We start from the raw sequence: 19333 nt of genomic DNA, 5'->3' as shown, positions 1-19333 counted from the left end.
TCCGAATGGAAATCTTCTTTTCCATTTAAAATGTATTGACTCGATCATTAGCAAAGATTTCAAAGATATAGAACAAATTATCGTAGCAACTTTTATAGAACAAATTATAAATAACCGATTACTTATCTATAAAATAAACTCATTTTATTAGAAAACATATTGAAATATATACGTATATGATCATAATTTGATTTTAAACATTGTTGATTAATATATATCCTATATATGATCACCATGTCTTTATGATACTATGTACAAATAAATTGTCTAGGCCGAAGGTCGATCAATCGATCCCAACACTCGCACTGTCGACCATATTTAAATTTGATTCTGTGAGAGGAAAATTTGAAATAAATCCCCTTATAATTATAATCATCAAAGGACATATTGATAAATGGTCCAAAATTAATGTCATAAATCATTTCAAATATATCTTTTTATTATCGGTACCACTACCATCTTAATAAGTATTTATAGTTTAATGTTAAAGATTTCAATATTTCATAGGGTAAATGCAAGTATTGTTTGAATCAAATCCATTTGGTTAGAACATATTTGTTCTGTCATAAATAATACTCTCCCATCATCAATCTAAAACTCATTTTATTCCGGATCGACAAACTTATTGAAGTTATCTATATATATATATATATATCATACATTAATCTCATCATGGTATATACATCTACATTGAGAATTGATACATTTTATATCGAAGCAATAGCTATAATGATGATGGCAGTCACTATCTACCTTACATTCCTTCAAAGATGGAGTTCCATCTGCATTATACTTTTGCAAATCTGGTGCTGTCATGCTTGCTGATATGCATAAACCTATATAATAATAACAAAGTATATATTAATAATCAATACCGTCGAATTAGAATTTAACAAAAAAAAAATTTGGATATATATTTATTTATTTTGAGGGAAGAAATGAAAAGGAATTACTTACAAAGTGAAAGGATGAAAATTGATGAAAGCAACGAAGTCATCTTAATCTGCATTTTCGTACTCTTTCCCTTAATTTCTTTTAGTTTTTATTCCTCCTTTTTGATTGAGTTATTTGGTGATCGAATTTTGGACCGTATTTATAGAGCCAAACATCGAGTATAAATGGAAAAAAAAAAAAAAAACAAAAGGATCTTAGAGATTTTGGACAGCATAATATTTGATTTATTTAGATTGTAATTATTCAAAAAAAACTAAATAAATCAGTTATAAGGAAAAGAAAAGAAAATATATATTAAAATAATTTTTATTCTTTTTGAAATTCAGTAAGGATAATATCAAACCAAATAATCTTATACTGAGTGATTATTTCAAATTAAATAGACAAATTATTGGGATAAAGACTTAATATAAAGACTCGTAATATCGTGACACGTGGCATTGAGAAATAAAGATTTTGATTGTGTATATATCTAATAGTAAAGATAATATCAAACAAAATTCTTTATAATTTGTAATATTGTTCATTAAAATTAGATTTTATCTTTAATAGTATTAGATAAATAAAATAAAAATATTTAATTTTCTTTGCCACATCTCATAATATTATGGGTCTATACTAGTCTCCATATTATATTAAATCTCTATCCTAAATAATATTCAATCAGATATGTAAAATTAAATCTTTATATTTGAAATGTTGATTGTGGAAATGTAATCTTAGTGCCTCCATCTCTAATTAACCGTCGTCGACATTTAATAAGGGATGGGGGAGTATAAAACGATGAATATTGCAATTTCTTATTTTTCATGAACTTATTTGGTAAGAAATTAAACATCAAACCATTTATTCATTCACTTCACACTTGTACGTATTTTCAAGAATTATATATTATACATAAACATTTCTTAACTATCAAGCTTACAATTACTTATGGATTAACGAAACTCATTTTATTAAAAAACATATAGAGATATACATATATGATCATAATTTGATTTTAAAATTGTTGATTATCCTATATGATCATCATGTCTCCATGATGTTATATACAAATTAATTGTCTAGGACGAATTAGGTCGATCGATCGATCCCAACATTTGCATTGTCGACCATATTTAAACAACTCCTCATGAATATATTATTGTCTAAACTTATCTAATTCTGCGAGAGGAAAATTTGAAGTAGATCCCCTTCTAATTATAATCATCAAAGGACATATTGATAAATGGTCCAAAAGTTTTGTAATCCCGTGTCCCAATGGTTATGGCATTTGCCTTTCTGCGAAAGGTCATGAGTTCAACTCCTGGAGGAGTGGATTTTGGGGATATGGGTAGATTGTATTAGAAATTTATAAAAAAAATTACTCTCTCCGTATTTAAATAGATGACGTTTTCACTTTTTAGATTTATTAAAAAATTGATGTATCTAGCCATTATTATTGTCTAGATACATCGAATTTACAATGAAGCTAAAAGCGAAAATATAAACTATTTAAATACAAAAATAGTATTTCAAAGAAAATCAAATAATTAATTCTATATTTTTATTATCATGAAGCTTGATTTTTGGACAACAATATTATGGACAAAAGTTCTAATAGAGTGCGAGTAAGCGACATTAACCCTCACTCTATTAGAGCGTTAATCCACAATTATGTTGTGCAAAAATCAATAGGCTAGCGGTACCACTGCCATCTTAATAAATGTTTATTAATTAATGTTACAGATTTCAATATTCATGGGATAAATGCAAGTATTGTTTGAATCAAATGCATTTGGTTCGGACATATTTGTACTGTCATAAATAATACTCCCATTATCAATCTAAAACTCATTTTATTCCGGATGGACAAACTTATTTAGGTTGCATATCATACATTGATCTCATCATGGTATACATTTACACTGAGAATTGACACATTTTATATCGAAGCAAGTGCTATAACGATGATAGCAGTCACTATCTACCTACATTCCAGAAATTGAGTTCCATCTGCATTATACTTTTGCAAATCTGGTGCTGCCATGCTTGCTGATATGCATAAACCTATATAATAATAACAAAGTATATATTAATAATCAATACCGTCGAATTAGATTTTAACAAAAAAAATATTTGGATATATATTTATTTATTTTGAGGGAAGAAATGAAAAGGAATTACATACAAAGTGAAAGGATGAAAATTGATGAAAGCAACGAAGTCATCTTGATCTGCACTTTCGTATGTTTTTGTTGTAGAATTCACGTGTTTAATTCATTTTGATAAGATGAGTTAGTTATAAAAACGTGAAAAAAAGATTTACATCCCATGTGCATGTGACAATAAGCTCTTATGGTTGGATAATAACGGACGCGCACAATTCGAAACTGAATTGAACTCTATTTCAAAGTTCGAAGTAGTGGTCCACGTCCTATATATACGGCAGCTCTCCCACTTCTTTATTGACTGACTTTTCTCACACAATTAATTTCACAAGAGCTGTTGTTCCAACCTTAGTCTAGTCGAGTCAGAGAGTTTGGCGACCAAACGTTCCGCTCTTACCTTCATCACTTGCGCCGGTGTTCCGAAGGTATACTTCTTACCGTTGTATCCTGGGAGACGATTGCCATAGCGTTGTGCGTCGAGAGAACGCGGCAAATACGTCTTAAGGACAGCGATTCAAAATCGTGCCTCGGTTTCGTATCTCTATCCTTATTCTATTTTGTTGTTTTCGTGTATTATTATTGATTCATATGTTATATTGATTTGTTTTATGTTATTAATATTGTTTAATGTGAATTGTCATATGAATAAAATTCAGTAGCAATATCATTCGCAATTGTTGTTTATTTTGCACGTATACTTAAATTTATTCCAACAATCTTAAGACGTATTCGTATATGTGTAGTTCTCTATCTTTCGAATTATCACTGATTATGCCTGATGTTTTGTCTTTAATCCTCGCATGATCATTGTGTATATAAACTCTAATCTCGTTTAATTCTTGCCAAATTTAATGATACTGCATACCGCTGGATTTTGAACTCTGCAACACCTGATATAGTATTCAAAGTTGTAAATATACTCATTGCTGCATATTGGTTAAAACTAATAAGATGCATCTGTCATATTTGTTAAATTAATTTGGATATCAGTTATGTTTTTTTTCACATGACTAATTGTCTCTTTAAAATTTATTCGTACTGCTATAACTGGTTTATTTGTTTTAATTTTTCCAGATTACATGCTTTAGAAAATTGCAAGTATCATACTGTTACGTTTAAATTAATTAATTAGTTTATCCTGTCACATGATTAATTAAATTTCAAAATCAATTTGTTTCAGTTACTGTTGAAATTGGTATTAATTAACTGTTAATTAATTATCTCTAGTGGCTTTATAACTAATTAATCGGTTTTAGAATTTCTATTTTAATTTTTGAAAAGTGCATGACTTTGTATCGTGACATGCTGTTAGTTCCGCAAATAACTCTGTTTGACTTTTCAAAGTTGTAACATGTTTTAATTAATTGAAAAACGCATGAATTTGCGTGCTAATATTTCGGTGCCACTAATTAACTTAATTGATTATGTTACATGCTTTGTTGACACACGTTTCTATTGGCTTTGTTTGTGAAATCGATCGTGATTGTGTTGTTTCAATACTGAAATTGTTGTTGTATGATCATGTGGTAACTGATTGTTTGTCGAATTCGAGCTGTTAAAATCGAATTTGATGGTATAATTGAAATCGGAGGTCGCGGTTTTCATGATCCGAAATCGATCGATTCACTCTTGTTTATGGCTTGAAAATGAAATTAAATGCATGGGTTTTGTTTGTTGATGAGTCGTCGTCAATAATCATGCACAATTACATGTTGAATTGCTTTGAATTTCCGGATCAAGATATTAGGGTTCTTCGTTGAAATCAATTGGGGATTTCTTATTCCTTGCTTGATAATTGAATTGAAAGCGGTAATTGTGTTCTATGATGGATGGCGATCAAAAACCCTCCGGTTTTGTGGTCGGAATCGTCAAGTTTTGGCCGGAATTTGGCTTTGCCTGCGAGTTGACGAAGAAGACAATGATTTTGCACTTTGGTCCCTGCGAAATCAACTTTGTGACAGTGGTAGTCCTTACAGTTTAACGTATTTCAGGTTTGGTCATTAAGGATACTGACTTGGCGTGTTGGTCCCTGAAACTTGGTTTTCTGTCTGATGGTCCCTCCCGATTTGGTTCTAGTCAGTCTGCCCAAACGTTTCAGCCCGTTAACTGTTTGGTCCCTAAAGTCTATCGTGTGCTGTTTTAATCCTCAGCATACATTCTGGTTGGTCCTCTGCGGAGATAAACGTACCAAGCAGTCCCTGGTTTTGTACTTCTGACGGATGAGTCCTCAGAATTATGTATTTGATGTTTTAATACATAAAGTTTTTTTATCGAAAGTGGAATTGTCCATGATGTTCGAACTTGATATGGTTCAAACCAATTTGTCTCCGTGTGCGGAACAAATTAATAGTGACAATTTTATGTATGCTTTGCGAAGATACATAAAGAGCTTTATGCTCGTGATCGATATATCTGCTGATTAATCGATGAATGGAATAATAAGTGCGACTTATTAATTTCTAATATATGATGTAATATTAGAATGGAGAAATTTGATTAATACATGAACTTTGAAAGTTTAAGTGTCATGTTTGTAAAATCAAAATTCATAGGATATATTATCCGTGAGCGGAAAGAATGAGAATTAAACAAATGTTTAATAATCGTCGAATGTACTTGTAAACGTGATTAATATGAAAATATTAATATTTATAAGTAATGTAAATTATTTTCGAAAGAAAATAAATGTAGAATATTTACAAGTAATGTAAATAATGTTCGAAAGAAAATATGGAGAACTCCATGTTGATAAATACTAAAGTAAAGCTTATAAGTATTTAATAGAGATGAATAAATATGGAGACCCTCAATGTAAAAATAAATGACAAATGTCATTTAATTTTATAATGTGGAGCGTACCTCTGAATTGTGGGGGTGTTTGACTAAAGTAGTCATGTCAAAATCTAAGGATATGAAAATAGGTCTAAAGAAAGTGGATTGTATTTTCATTGCTTATGGACATAAAGTCTAATTATATATTTTGTGTATAATTCTGGAAAATTCAGAAGTTTGTGGAAACACGATAATGGAATCAAGGACATCAGTGTTCCTTGAAGAAATATTTCCGAATAAGTCTAGACAAAAGGCAAGTACTTCTAAACGTATTAGGGAGGAAAATGATGATGATATCATTCCTGATGACATCAATGATGTCTCTATTACATATTTAGAAGTTGAACGGAGACTAGGAAGAGAGCGAAAGTTGCAAGTCTTTTGGCTATCTAGTCTTTTACTAGAAGGTAAAGAGTCACGTACTTATAAAGAGGAGATGTCCACTCCGAAAGCTCCATCATGGCAAGAGGCCATAGATTGTGAAATGTAGTCCATTTTGCACAATCATACGTGGGAGCTAGTGATCTTACCTCCGTGATACAAACCTTAAGTGTGTAAGTGGATCTTCAAGAAGAAAATGTAAGTCGATGAATGATAGACAAGTATGCTGCGAAACTTGTTATCAAGTGAATAGACTTGTATGACACTTACTCGTCTGTTATAAGAATAACTTCCATAAGAATGTTATTAGCATTTGTGTCTGTCAAAAAATTGCTAATTCATCAAATGGATGTAAAAACAGCGTTTCTAAATGGCGATCTTGAAGAGGAGATCTACATGCAACAACCGAATGGTTTGTCGTAAATACACGAGAAGAAGGTTTGTAGACTTGTAAAATCCCTCTATGGAATAAAACAAGCTCTGACACAATGACATTTAAAATTTGATCAAACCATGTTGAAGAATGGCTTTAAGATCAATTAGTGAGATAAGAGCATTTATATAAAAGTCACCGATAAAGAATGTCATTGTATGCTTGTATGTAGATGATATGTTTATGATGGGAAGTAATATAAACATCATAAAATCTACAAAGGTGATGTTGTCCAAAGTCTTTGATATACAAGACATGGGTGAAGCCGACGGAATCCTAGGTATTAAAATTATCCGTTCTTCGGAAGGATTAATTTTATCTCAAACGCATCATGTTGAGAAAATTTTACAGAGATTCTGTAAAACGATGTCGGTAAAGAGAAAACACCTATGGACGTTAATGTGAGTCTTGAGAAATATATTGGTGAAGGAATACAACAAGTAGAGTATGCGCGCATAATTGGCAATTTGTTGTATCTCACCTCATGTACAAGACTTGATATTGCTAATGTGTAAAGAAGCTATGTAGCTTCACTAACAATCCAAATAAGGAGCATTGAAATGCTCTCGTTAAAGTCCTAAAATATTTAAGATATATAAAGGACTATGCACTCCACGATAAGAGATATCCAGCTGTGCTAGAAGGGTACTGCGATGTCAATCGGATACCTGCATAAAATGACACATTAGCCAAGTGGCTATGTTTCTATGTTGGAGGTGCAAATGTGTCTTTGAAATTCGCTAAACAAAGTTTTATAGCAAGATCGACTATGAAAGTAGAGTTCATAGCGCTCGATCTAGCTGGTGCAAATGACGAATGGCCTAGAAACTTTGTTGAGGATGTTCTAGGATGGCCTAAATCTACGATGATGATTGCATTACATTGCGATAGCAAGACAGCTATTTGTGAAGTCAAGAGTGTAATGTATAATGGGAAATAGAGGCACATCCAAAGAAGACACAATATGGTGAGACAATTGATCTCTAGTGGAGTTATCTCAATTGACTTTGTAAGATCAAAAGATAACTTAGCGGATCCGCTCATTAAGAGTTTAAATAGAGATCTTGTCTATTCAACGTCAATAGGAATGGGATTAAAGCCCGTAAAATAGGATTTGGTTTAAACGGTAAACCTACCTTGAAGATGGGAGATCCCCAGATCTTGGTTCAAAGGAAAACAGAGTTAAATAAATCCATGAGCATTGTGGGGGAATTCATAAATCCACAAGCATTGTGGGGGAATTCATTTATCGACCTATTCCTAGAATGACGAACAATGCTGAGTAATGAAAGGTTAAGCAAAGCTTTTAATGATTCTTGTATCTTGATTTAGTTAGAGAAATCAAGTGGGATATAAGGAAGATGTTCTTGACAAGAAGTCACCTATATGAGTATTGAAGTGGAGCCGCTTCTATGAAAATATGTGGGCTGTATTTTCTAGGTTACTCATGAACGCCAGGAGTGTCCAGGGCCACAAAAGGGCACAACGTGAGGAACAAATAAGTCGTCAAAGAGTGTGACGTGTGATTAGTATTGTCTTGGTTTACACGAAAGCTGAACAATTCAAGACATCGCGTTCATTGGTTAGCAAGTAGATCCGATGCTATTCACAACGGAAGGTTCAAGGTTAAGACCACCTAATCCGGCGACACACTTTCGCAAACTCTCTCGTGTCTGCATCTGTGTCTGCATCTGTGTCAAGCTAATGTCACATTCATGTGGGGGATTGTTGTAGAATTCACGTGTTTAATTCATTTTGATAAGATGAGTTAGTTATAAAAACGTGAAAAAAAGATTTACATCCCATGTGCATGTGACAATAAGCTGTTATGGTTGGATAATAACGGACGCGCACAATTCGAAACTGAATTGAACTCTATTTCAAAGTTCGAAGTAGTGGTTCACGTCCTATATATACGGCAGCTCTCCCACTTCTTTATTGACTGACTTTTCTCACAAAATTAATTTCACAAGAGCTGTTGTTCCAACCTTAGTCTAGTCGAGTCAGAGAGTTTGGCGACCAAACGTTCCGCTCTTACCTTCATCACTAGCGCCGGTGTTCCGAAGGTATACTTCTTACCGTTGTATCCTGGGAGACGATTGCCATAGCGTTGTGCGTCGAGAGAACGCGGCAAATACGTCTTAAGGACAGCGATTCAAAATCGTGCCTCGGTTTCGTATCTCTATCCTTATTCTATTTTGTTGTTTTCGTGTATTATTGTTGATTCATATGTTATATTGATTTGTTTTATGTTATTAATATTGTTTAATGTGAATTGTTATATGAATAAAATTCAGTAGCAATTCATTCGCAATTGTTGTTTATTTTGCACGTATACTTAAATTTATTCCAACAGTTTTCCCTTAATTTCTTTAGTTTTTATTACTCAATTCATTTCACAATAGTTGATGATTTGAATTTTAATGACATGTGTAATTAATAGATATAATGTTGATATTTTTTAAAACAAAATATTTCTTAAGTTATGTATGTTGTTTTGCTTAATTTAGAAAAGCTTGAGTTCTTTATTTCTTTAAAAAAATATCCTTAATGCATATAATTAATTATACATGTTATTAAAATTCAAAATATCAATTATTGTGAAATGAAAGTAGAATATATTAAGTCTCTATTCTAAACATTACTCAATCAGATATGATAAAACGTAATCTTTAATTTGAAACGTTGATTGTGGAAATGTAATCTTATACTACCTCCATCCTTAATTAACGGTCGTTTTTCCTATACAAATTACATAAAAAAAACGACAGTTAATTAGAGTTCGAAAGAGTATAACACAATGAATATTACAACTTCTTATTTTTCATGAATTTATTTGGTAAGAAATTAAACATCAAACCATTTATTTATTCCCTGTACATATTTTCAAGAATTATGCATAAACATTTCTTAACTACCAAGCTTTGTTTTACTTTTCTAGCCTAGAACCATTAATATCAATAACTGTATCAGAATTGGCTTGATCTCCAGCTGGAGCTTTGGCTTCCAAGCAACTGCTTTCACCTACTCTCTCATCTTTCTTGACGATCACGGCTTCTCCAATATGCACATCATCTTCCATCTCCCGAACGACCGTCTTCTTCCCGTGAGGTCCTTGTACGATGGCTTCTTTCACCTTCTTGTGCTCGTCCACGTGGACGATTCCTGCTTCTTCAACATGCTTACTACATCTTCTCTTTCTCCTTCTGAGAAACCAACAGATAGAAAATGCAATCGCCGCGAACAAACACAAGCAGCCAAATGAGATGAACACGACGACTATCACAGTGGGATGGTTGTCGTCGTCTGATGATGAAGAAACCGGGACCATGTTGGAGTTATTAGGATTCGCCATTTATGGTGTTTTGACTTTTGATATGTGAAAAAATGGAATGAATTTGTTGTGTGGAGAGAATGGAATGTTTAGTTGGCTATCTGTAGTGAAGTTTTTAAGTGACTTGACTTGGCTCTCATTCTAAGATTTGAGAAGATTGTACGAATAAGATTGTTTGCATTGGAAAACACTTCTTCAAAGCTGGAAGAAAACATTTTTAATGAGAAGCCAAACGTAATTTCTTGTAGGTCTGAAGAACTTGAACCATTTAATATATTACATCAGCATCTGAGTCAATTTTAGGCTTGATTGTACTTGAGTCAATTTACAGGTTCGAACGATAGAAACATCATCTTTCCGATTGCCAGGGAAGGATGCATGCATATTACGACATCTTCCCCCATACCACCCCAAAACGAGAGCCTTAGCACATCGAGATTTGCCCTTATCGTACTTGAGTGAATTGAATAGAAATGATTCCAATTAGAATTGCAGCCAGTTCTCTATTAGGGGCGTTTGATCATAAAATCTCAATAACATAAGGACCATTCTGGAATAAAAACAAAACTCTGTATAAATCTCAATGAGTATTTTGTCTTGAATGATATACAGCCAAAAGGTCATATTTTGTAATATTTTCAGAGTAGGAGATAACATCTGTATGATTCTGTTCATTCTAGGTCTAACTCATTTTCAGATAAAAGGTAAGAGAAGGTCAATTCATTCCACGAGTCTGGGAGCCCAGGAAGACACCAATGGCTACAATCAGGCACCGACGGATTGTCGCTCCAGGTGCCTACGTGAGCATCACCTCGATATGCTCCCATGGCTGTAACATGCAACACTGTTACCGGAATAGACATTTTCTTCACAACTTTGATTATCGTGTTCGAAATTGGACTCCGGTCATTTCCTTTCATTTTCACCGATGGATGTCGAGTCACTTTGCAAGAATTGCGGCTGCGGCCACTCCAATGAGAAGATTCAAATGTCCGGAAGAATATCTTTGTTCTGTTTGTGTTGATAGAAGTCTCCGCCCATGATGCCCAAGTTTCCAATCCTTTTCTGAATGCAGTATTGATTTTCATTCCAAGCTTCAACGATCCACTAACCTGAAAATACCACCCCCTGTCTAAAAATAGTAAGCATACAAGATATACATATAAATGCACCCATACATTAAATGGCAACTTTAAGGGAAAACTAATTGCAATCCACTTACATTTCAAAAAGTTTACTCGGATTCCACCAATGCCCTGAATTGAATACTAGGATGTCAGAATCAATCCATTCTTTGCTGATATCGTCCATTTTATCAAGTTTAAGTGTCGCTGTGACCCGTTTTGGTGCACGCTTGGGGACTGGACCAGGTTGTACCAAGAAAACCGACCTATAAAAATCAATTCGAAGACTGAAAGAACTAAATATACACCTAAAAATCTAATCCTTTTTGTGATCTTGTTTCTGTTGATCTCATAAACACTCCTTTTATCCTCTACACCTGTCATAAGCATACATATAAAAGATTCCCATTGTGTTCTGCTCAAAGAGTCACCTACAAAAACAACCCTTTTACCACGAAGCTTTTCGAGAATTCTGCGTGGATTAAAACGGGGAATTTCACAACCATTTGGCTTCCATCTCCATTTCAAATAATCCTCATCTCTTCTTCCATTTGCCAAGCAATTAAAACCAATCTCTGCAAATGGACATTGTGAGGCATTGTATAAAGGATATGTATCATCCCGAATCCAACTTCCTTCGAAAACGTTGCATTGGCTTATACTGGACTTGGGAATTTCAGTGTAATTGACTGGCTGGATCTGAATCCTCGGAAACATGTACGAATATGCAAATGCCATGATTAAGGAGAATAGAAGCAATGATCCAGCTATAACAAGTCTAGTGAATGATTGAACAGCCCATACTTTACAATGACCATGTATGACTTTGTTGCTAAAGCTCACCACTCTTACATACAATGGCTTTAACTGTTCTATATGACTCAAATTGAATCTACTCGCTACCTCCATTTCTGTCACGAACAGAAACTGACAACCTTAATTGTAACCAAATGTGAACCCTTGAAATGAGTTTCTGAAAATCAAAAGCAGCAATCAACCATTCAACACTTCAGCTCCACTGAAAATAATAACTCGAACTGATAATAGCCAGATGAGAAAACCCAGATCAAGTTAGACCCATAAGCTCAAAATCATCAAAAACCAAAAAAATAAACATTTTTTAAGCATAAATTGAATAGAAACCTTACATTTTGCGAACTGGGTCTTCCATAAACATGAAAAAGGAATGTTCTTTTTGGGAATTACTGGTTGTTGAAGAAGAAGGTAGGTAGTGAAATTCAAGTGGTGAGGGTGTTTTGCTCATTACGTCAGTTATGTCTCAACTGACAGCTTAACTAAAATCTAGGAAGCATCTTCTTCATTGCAATACATCTAATTTATCTTCGAAAAGATTTTATCTTCTGATTTAGAAAAATAAATAAAATTATTTTTTCCTTAATTCGAAACGCAAAGTTGTCTTCCCTTACTTGTCGGTGGTTTTTGTCTTCTTGGGTTCCATCTCCTATTTCCACGGGAAAATTTGCTAATTCCACGAAATTTAAATTTCATTTCAGAGGAAAATGACATATATACCCTCACTTCAATCTTCGTCGTCACTCACGAATTGGCAAACCTAAGGGCTGTTTAGTAGGGCTTTTTGTCTTTTTGTTTTTTTTAGAAAATTACTATTCATAATTCAATTTTTCTTTTTTAGAAAACTACTATTCATAATTTAATTTTTGTGAAAGTCAAAAAAAAAAAAAAACTTATTCGGTGGGCTGCTTTTCTCGTCACTCGGGCTATCATCGTCGTCACTCTGTCATCATCATCATCACTATGGCCGTCGTCGTCCTCGACTTCTTCTCCATCGTCTTCCTCCTCTTCATCGCTGCTTGATTCTTCCAATACGCTTTTCTTGCGCCTCTTCACCGCCATCGGAGCAGGCGGGAGAGATGGCGAAACAGAATCAGATCCAATCTTCTTCTTCCCTTTCTTAATTTCTTTCTTCTTCGCCAGATCTGGATCTACAACTCGGGCTTTGGGACTCGGCGTCATGTGGCGGTGTTCAACCTCGTGAAGGAGTCGTTCGACGTTGCCTTCGATTTTTCCTTGGAGACGGAGCCGCTGGTGGCTGAGACCACCCATCGACCAGTGGGCGTCAACTTTGATTCCAGCTCGAGGAGGAGCCACCAATTTGATGGCGTACGGACGGCGGCCATGGTGTCGATCGGAAGAGGAGAGGTGGTTGTGAGGTGGTGAAAATACACTTTGACCCCTAACGTTTCCTTTTATTTTCAATCCAGTCCCTCGAGTAATTTGAAAAGTTCAAATTTGACTATCTCATTTTTCAGAGAATTTTGCGAAAATTCTCGAAGAACACGAAAACGAAAATCGTCAACCGAATGAGTTTTCAAAGAAAAATGTGAATTTTGTGAAACATGAAAAAATTTCAAAAAATTTCCAAAAAACAAGCCCACCGAACAGGCCCTAATGCCCTGTTCGGTGAGGAGTTTTTTTAAAAAAATTTTCATTTTTCACAAAATTCTCATTTTTTTCTTGAAAACTCATTCGGTTGATGATTTTTATTTTTTGTTTTCTTTGAGAATTTTCACAAAATTCTCTAAAAAATGAGAAAATCAAATTTGAAGTTTTCAAATTACTGGAGGGACTGGATTAAAAAAATGGATACATCAGGGATCATAATGTATTATAACAAAATCAATCTCTGCCTAATCGATAACCACCTTCATCCTGCCACCGCCCACTCTAAATTCCAGCCACCACAATCAATGTCATCGCTCCTCCCACTCACAGTCTCTCACTCCCTCAGACCCAAAAACCGAGAACAATTAAAGCAGAATTGATAACAATCAAACCAAATCGCCATTTTCATTGCAAAAATGATGGCATCGGCTTCTTCTTCGTCGACGTCGATGATAGAGGAGGATGAGCGAGAGAGAGAAGTGAGATTGAGAGAGATCTGTGGACGTGCGATGAGCGAGAGAGAGAGAAGTGAGATCAACGGTAGCGTTGTCGTCGTCGTCTCTTCTCCAGCTGTTTGGTAGGGAACGGGAATTCAGTGGCTTCGAGCCCAGGAAGTCGCCGTCATTATTGGAGAAGACTGATGATCTCCACCGCCTGGCCCGCCGCTTCTCGATCTCCACCCCCTCGATTTCGGACCTCCCAAGCACAAAGTAGATCTCAAACAAATTTTGTCTTTGACTATCATTATGTTTAGCTTAAGAGAGAGAGAGAAAATAAAACGAGAATTCTCGTTACTAAACACGTCCTAAGCGGCTATCCTTCGTATTCAAATATTTAATCTTAACGTTTGGTATTCCGTTAGAATGGTTGATCTCTCATCAGTAATGTTCGTTGAATTGTCAAGTTTGATGTATAAAAATTTACATCTCCAAATTTTGGTTGTAGATGCAGGAATAAAAAACCCTTAAATACCAACTTATAAATTTGAGTAAAGCTGACATAATTGGAGATATAGGATGTCGGGATCGTCTTTGAGGATGTGTAGAGTGAGCGATTCGCTCAGGGACCTATAATTTTTTTAAAAAGAAAATTAAAATGGAAAATTTTTAAAATTTATTTTATGAATTTTTATAATTTCTCCATAATTTCTTTCTTAACTTTTAACTTTTAAATTAAAATAATAATTATGATGTTTACAATTGAATTTTACAAATTTTATATTCTTTTATATATTCATTTAGATGGATAGACTATTTTTTCTTTTATAAATTTTAATATTAAAAAAAAAATTAGAATCAGTATAGTAATTGAATATTATTGTAGCTGATTTTGTTAAAAAGAAATATTACTACAGCTACAATATTTGTTTGTTTCAAGCAAATTTTTTTTAATAATGTGATTTAGGGGTAACAATGGAGCAGATTCAGCGCGGATAGTACTATCTCCACCTCCGTATCCATTTAGAATAATCACTCTCCGTCTCCGTCTCCGTCTCCATATCCGTAATGGATAAAAAATTATATCTGTCCCCGTATCCATGTCGGGTAACGGATATCCATGGATTTTTTTTATTCATTGGTTTTTTTGAAAATTTAAAACTAAATACATAAAAGATGAAATAAAATCAATCGAAAACTATCTTATTTATTAAATAATGATAGCTATATTATTTGATAGTTACACTAAACATTTATAAAATAAAATTGATGTAACTTAACAAATTATAGAAACTCGATATAGCTATCTTTTATTGGATTGAAAAAATAATATTTATGTCTATTTTATGCAAACGGATATCCATGGATATATTCGCGGATAAAATTTTGTATCCGTCCCCGCCTCCATTTATGAAGTGGATAAATTTTTCTATCCGTCTCCGTATCCATGGAGATTTTTTGCCCTCCAAATTCGCTCCATGATAGATAAAATTTAGCGGATCTCCACGGATTTAGATAGAATTGTCATCCCTAAATTGTGATCTTTAATTTTTATTATAATATTTTTGACAATTAATAATGAGATTTTGAATAATTCAGCTTTAGAGAATTTGATTTACAAATTTATTTTAGAAAATACGCAAAAGATAAAATTTTCAAGCGATAAAGGCTCATACTTTAATTTCGTTCGGGATCTCTAAAATATCCAAGACGATCCTGTAAGATATCATGTATCAATCTTATTGGTCAAACTTGAGATAACATCTATTTTTAACGAACATTACGGGTGAAAGACCAACCATTCTTAAGGGATGTCAAAGATTGGGACTAAGTAACTGAAATTAAACATGAATGACACGTTAGCCTTAAAAATCAAACATTACAATTTTGGTTGTACATGCAAGAATAAAAACCTTAAATACCGACTTATAAATTTGAGTTAAGCACTCAGACGGCATAATTGGACACGTAGGATATAATGTATGATAGTTTTATTGGTCAAACTTGAAATCCCAGCTATTTTTATTAACGGATGTTATGGGTGAGGTATCAATCACGGAACGTCAAATATTTGGACTAAGTAATTGAAATTAAACATGAGGGACCAAAAGCTTAGTTTTGCCATTACAAATTCCCTCATCTCTTTCCCTCCCGCTCTCATTCTCTCTAGTCTCTGCAACTTTTGAGATCAACTGGAAAAAAAATGGATCCGCCATCTCTGAAATTGGTGTTACTGAAGGGTCCACGTGAAGGTGAATCTGTAGAATTCCGGTTCGGAGAAACCGTTAAAGTTGGTCGAGTCGTCCGCGGCAACAATTTACCGATTAAAGATGCTGGGATTTCCACAAAACATCTCGTCATCGAATCAGTGCGTGAATCGAACAAGTGGGCTCTCACCGACCTTGAGTCGTCTAACGGTACTATTTTAAACGAAGTCCAACTGTCTCCTCTGACTCCCGTCGATCTCAATGATGGGGATATGCTCAAGATCGGTGAGTATACTTCGATAATGGTAAAAATTGTAGACAGTGTGGGTGAAGAGAATCTGAAATCTAAGCCGCCTCCTGGGAGAAATGCTAGACGAGGTGCGAATGCGAGAAATGCTAAGGTTGAAGTTGAGGCTGCGGCCGAGAATGCAGCGGGGGAAGATGACGGTAGGCCTCGGAGATACCTTACACGGCAGCGGGGGAAGACGGAAAACCATGTAGCTGAAGAAGTGAAGAATGCAGCGACATTGGATGAAGACAATGGGCGGGATGAGGTCAGGTCTCGAAGGAACCCTACACGGAGGGGAAGAGCTAAAAACCCAGTTGTTGAAGAAGAGATTTCAAAGGGATTGGAGCGAGTTGATGTTGGGGAAGAATCGAGGCTTCAACAAAGTCCTGAGAAGCAAGTTGGTATGGAAAAATTGAAAATTAAGGTCGAGCTAGAGACTGAGGAGGTACTGGATGACAATACAATTACTCAAGTTGAGGTCAATAGGCTGGAGATGGATGGCGGGGTAGTGGAGTCAGTCGTTGTTCGAGATAATGAGGCTGAGACAATGGATCAGGAAAAGGGAAATGAGGAGGTGCAGAAGAAGACACGTGGCAAGCCTCCTCGGAGAGGGAGGGGACGAGGGAGGGGAAGAGGGAGGGTGGGTAATGCCAAGTGGAAGGAGCAAGATGAGGTTGTTGAATTGGTTAATATCGCTGAAAATGATGACTTGAATGTGGGTGTGCACGAGGAGGGCTATGAAAAGGGTGTTGAGCTTGTGAATGAGGAGCATGTGAATGTCAGGATAGATTCAAGTGGCAGGGAACCACAAAATGAAGATAGGTTAGAGGAGGAGAATGATAATGTAGAAGTTATTGGAGTTAGTGATAGCAAAGAGAAAGAGAATGTAGATGTTATTGGAGATAGTGGTAGCAGAAAAACAGGGAATAGTAATGTAGATGCTGTTATGGGTGTTGATGATGAAGAAGAGGAGGTAGTGGCAAGTGAAGAAAAGACTGATGGTGGAGATGATCGACCGGAGTTTGGAAAAGAGGTGGATTTGGAAAAGATGACTCTAGGAGAGTGGTTGGATTATTTGGAAGTTATGTTGCCAAAACAAATAAGAGAGAGGAATGACAAGATTATCGAGGAGATGAGAGCAAAGGCTGAGCGAACGAGAAAATATATGGCTGAACAGAAAAGGAAGAAGGAGATGGCATAAAGCTCGTGAGATGAGTATTGGGTGGGGTAAGGGTTGTTTAAAGGGTACCTGTGTGTGTGTGTTTGTTGGTTATTTTCTGAGTCTTGGTATTAGTGTAGGTTTATTTGGTTCATTAATTGGTAGGTAGGTAGTCAGGATCAATGCTTTTTGTGAGATAACTAAGTGATATGTGTATCGGATGGGGTAAGGATTGTTAAAATGGTTCCTCTGTGTGCGTGTTTGTTGGTTACGATCTTCCAAGAGTATTAAAGGTGGTCACAACAAATGTCTGGTGTTTTGATCTGGTTCGATAGTCTATCTGCTCTAAGTCTTCGCTGGGAGCTGGTTTCTTATACTGAAGTTCTATTACGGTAAAACTATCTCAGTACCAATCCTTGGTGGCATTTCTCCTATACTATAAGATTTGGTTTGTCGACTTGAGCTGCTTTGTTTCCTTGTTTTGGTCTACGGTTCCTAGTCTGAGGATGGAGATGATTATCTGCATTTCCTGAAGGATTACTTAGAAGATGGACAGAAACAGTTGGGTTACATCATATAGCTTCCTTGTAATGACCTTGTCTAAATTGGTGGTCCATGCTCTGTGTTACTGCAAGATTGACATCACTTCCTTTCAAATCCTGGTATTTTCTCTTGCTTCCTCAGCCATGGACGATTGATCCTGACATCCCTTTGGTGATCTCTGATAAACTACCACTGTCGCCAAGACTGCTGATTCTGGAATTATTTGTTTTGAGGGAATTAGATAATCTGGTCTGTTTTACTTACTGCTGAAGATATAGGCTGATGTTTATAATGAATTGTTAAAAGAATGGACTAGGAGTTCTGATCAAGCGCTTCCTGATCATACCTGATACAATTCAGTCACTATTCTGTTGTCGTTGGAGACTAGAATTCATTGCCGGTAATCGTCTTCTGTAATTGAGTTCTATACTGAAGAATCAACTGAGACTTCTGGATACTGCAACTCTCGAAGATTACTCTAAAATCAAGATGGATTCCTGCTTAAAGTTGCATATTAGTTTTAGTATTTGTCTGAACTCTTTTCAGCTTTGACTAGATTAGTCTAATTTTACTGACAGTATGCATGTGTATAAAATCTGCAAGCATTCTAGATGTTAACTAAGTAATGAGATGAAGAAAACTATTTAGTAAAGTTGGCGAGCTGCTCTTATTTGTACTTCACTGCCCGGTTTTAACTTTGTCGTCAAATTTTGATGGGTTTGGAATCAATTCTGTTAGCCGGTGAAAGATACAATTTATACAAGCAAAAAAAAAATGGCAGTACTGAAATCTATAACTTCAATATCATACATAACAATTTTCAACTACTACATTGCTAGAATAAGTATCTGCTCTTTAAGTATCTGCTCTTTTTAAATCATACAATTACTTTCCTTTCTTACCTACACTAGATAGAACAAATAAATAGAACTTTTCCTAAGAGACGATTCATCAAAATGAGAGCAAAACTGAGCAATTTCTCTTGTCTACGACAAACAGATACGTAGATCACTTGAATTTCTATTGCAAGACAAGTGACAGCCTTGAGGAATGAAATAAAGAATTG

At 35.0% G+C, this 19333-nt stretch overlaps 2 protein-coding genes and 1 pseudogene across 2 annotated transcripts; 1 reads left to right on the top strand and 2 right to left on the bottom strand.

The window, feature by feature from the left end:
* Positions 1 to 9679: 9679 nt before the first annotated feature.
* LOC139882217 (protein TRACHEARY ELEMENT DIFFERENTIATION-RELATED 6) lies at positions 9680 to 10105 on the bottom strand. Its single transcript, XM_071866582.1, has one exon. It carries the CDS (start codon positions 10103 to 10105, stop codon positions 9680 to 9682), a length of 426 nt encoding a protein of 141 aa, XP_071722683.1.
* A 650-nt stretch (positions 10106 to 10755) lies between these two features.
* Positions 10756 to 13293, bottom strand: LOC139882216 (protein trichome berefringence-like 7; annotated as a pseudogene).
* Positions 13294 to 16272: 2979 nt separating this feature from the next.
* Positions 16273 to 17766, top strand: LOC139882215 (uncharacterized). The gene is made up of 2 exons (XM_071866581.1): positions 16273 to 16625; positions 16836 to 17766. Exons 1-2 carry the CDS (start codon positions 16273 to 16275, stop codon positions 17764 to 17766), a joined length of 1284 nt encoding a protein of 427 aa, XP_071722682.1.
* Positions 17767 to 19333: the final 1567 nt, after the last annotated feature.

This window comes from Rutidosis leptorrhynchoides, unplaced genomic scaffold (genome assembly GCF_046630445.1).
Source record: "Rutidosis leptorrhynchoides isolate AG116_Rl617_1_P2 unplaced genomic scaffold, CSIRO_AGI_Rlap_v1 contig244, whole genome shotgun sequence".
Lineage (NCBI taxonomy): Eukaryota > Viridiplantae > Streptophyta > Magnoliopsida > Asterales > Asteraceae > Rutidosis > Rutidosis leptorrhynchoides.
Note: the sequence above shows the minus strand (reverse complement) of the source record. Positions and strands in the feature narration are given on the sequence as shown.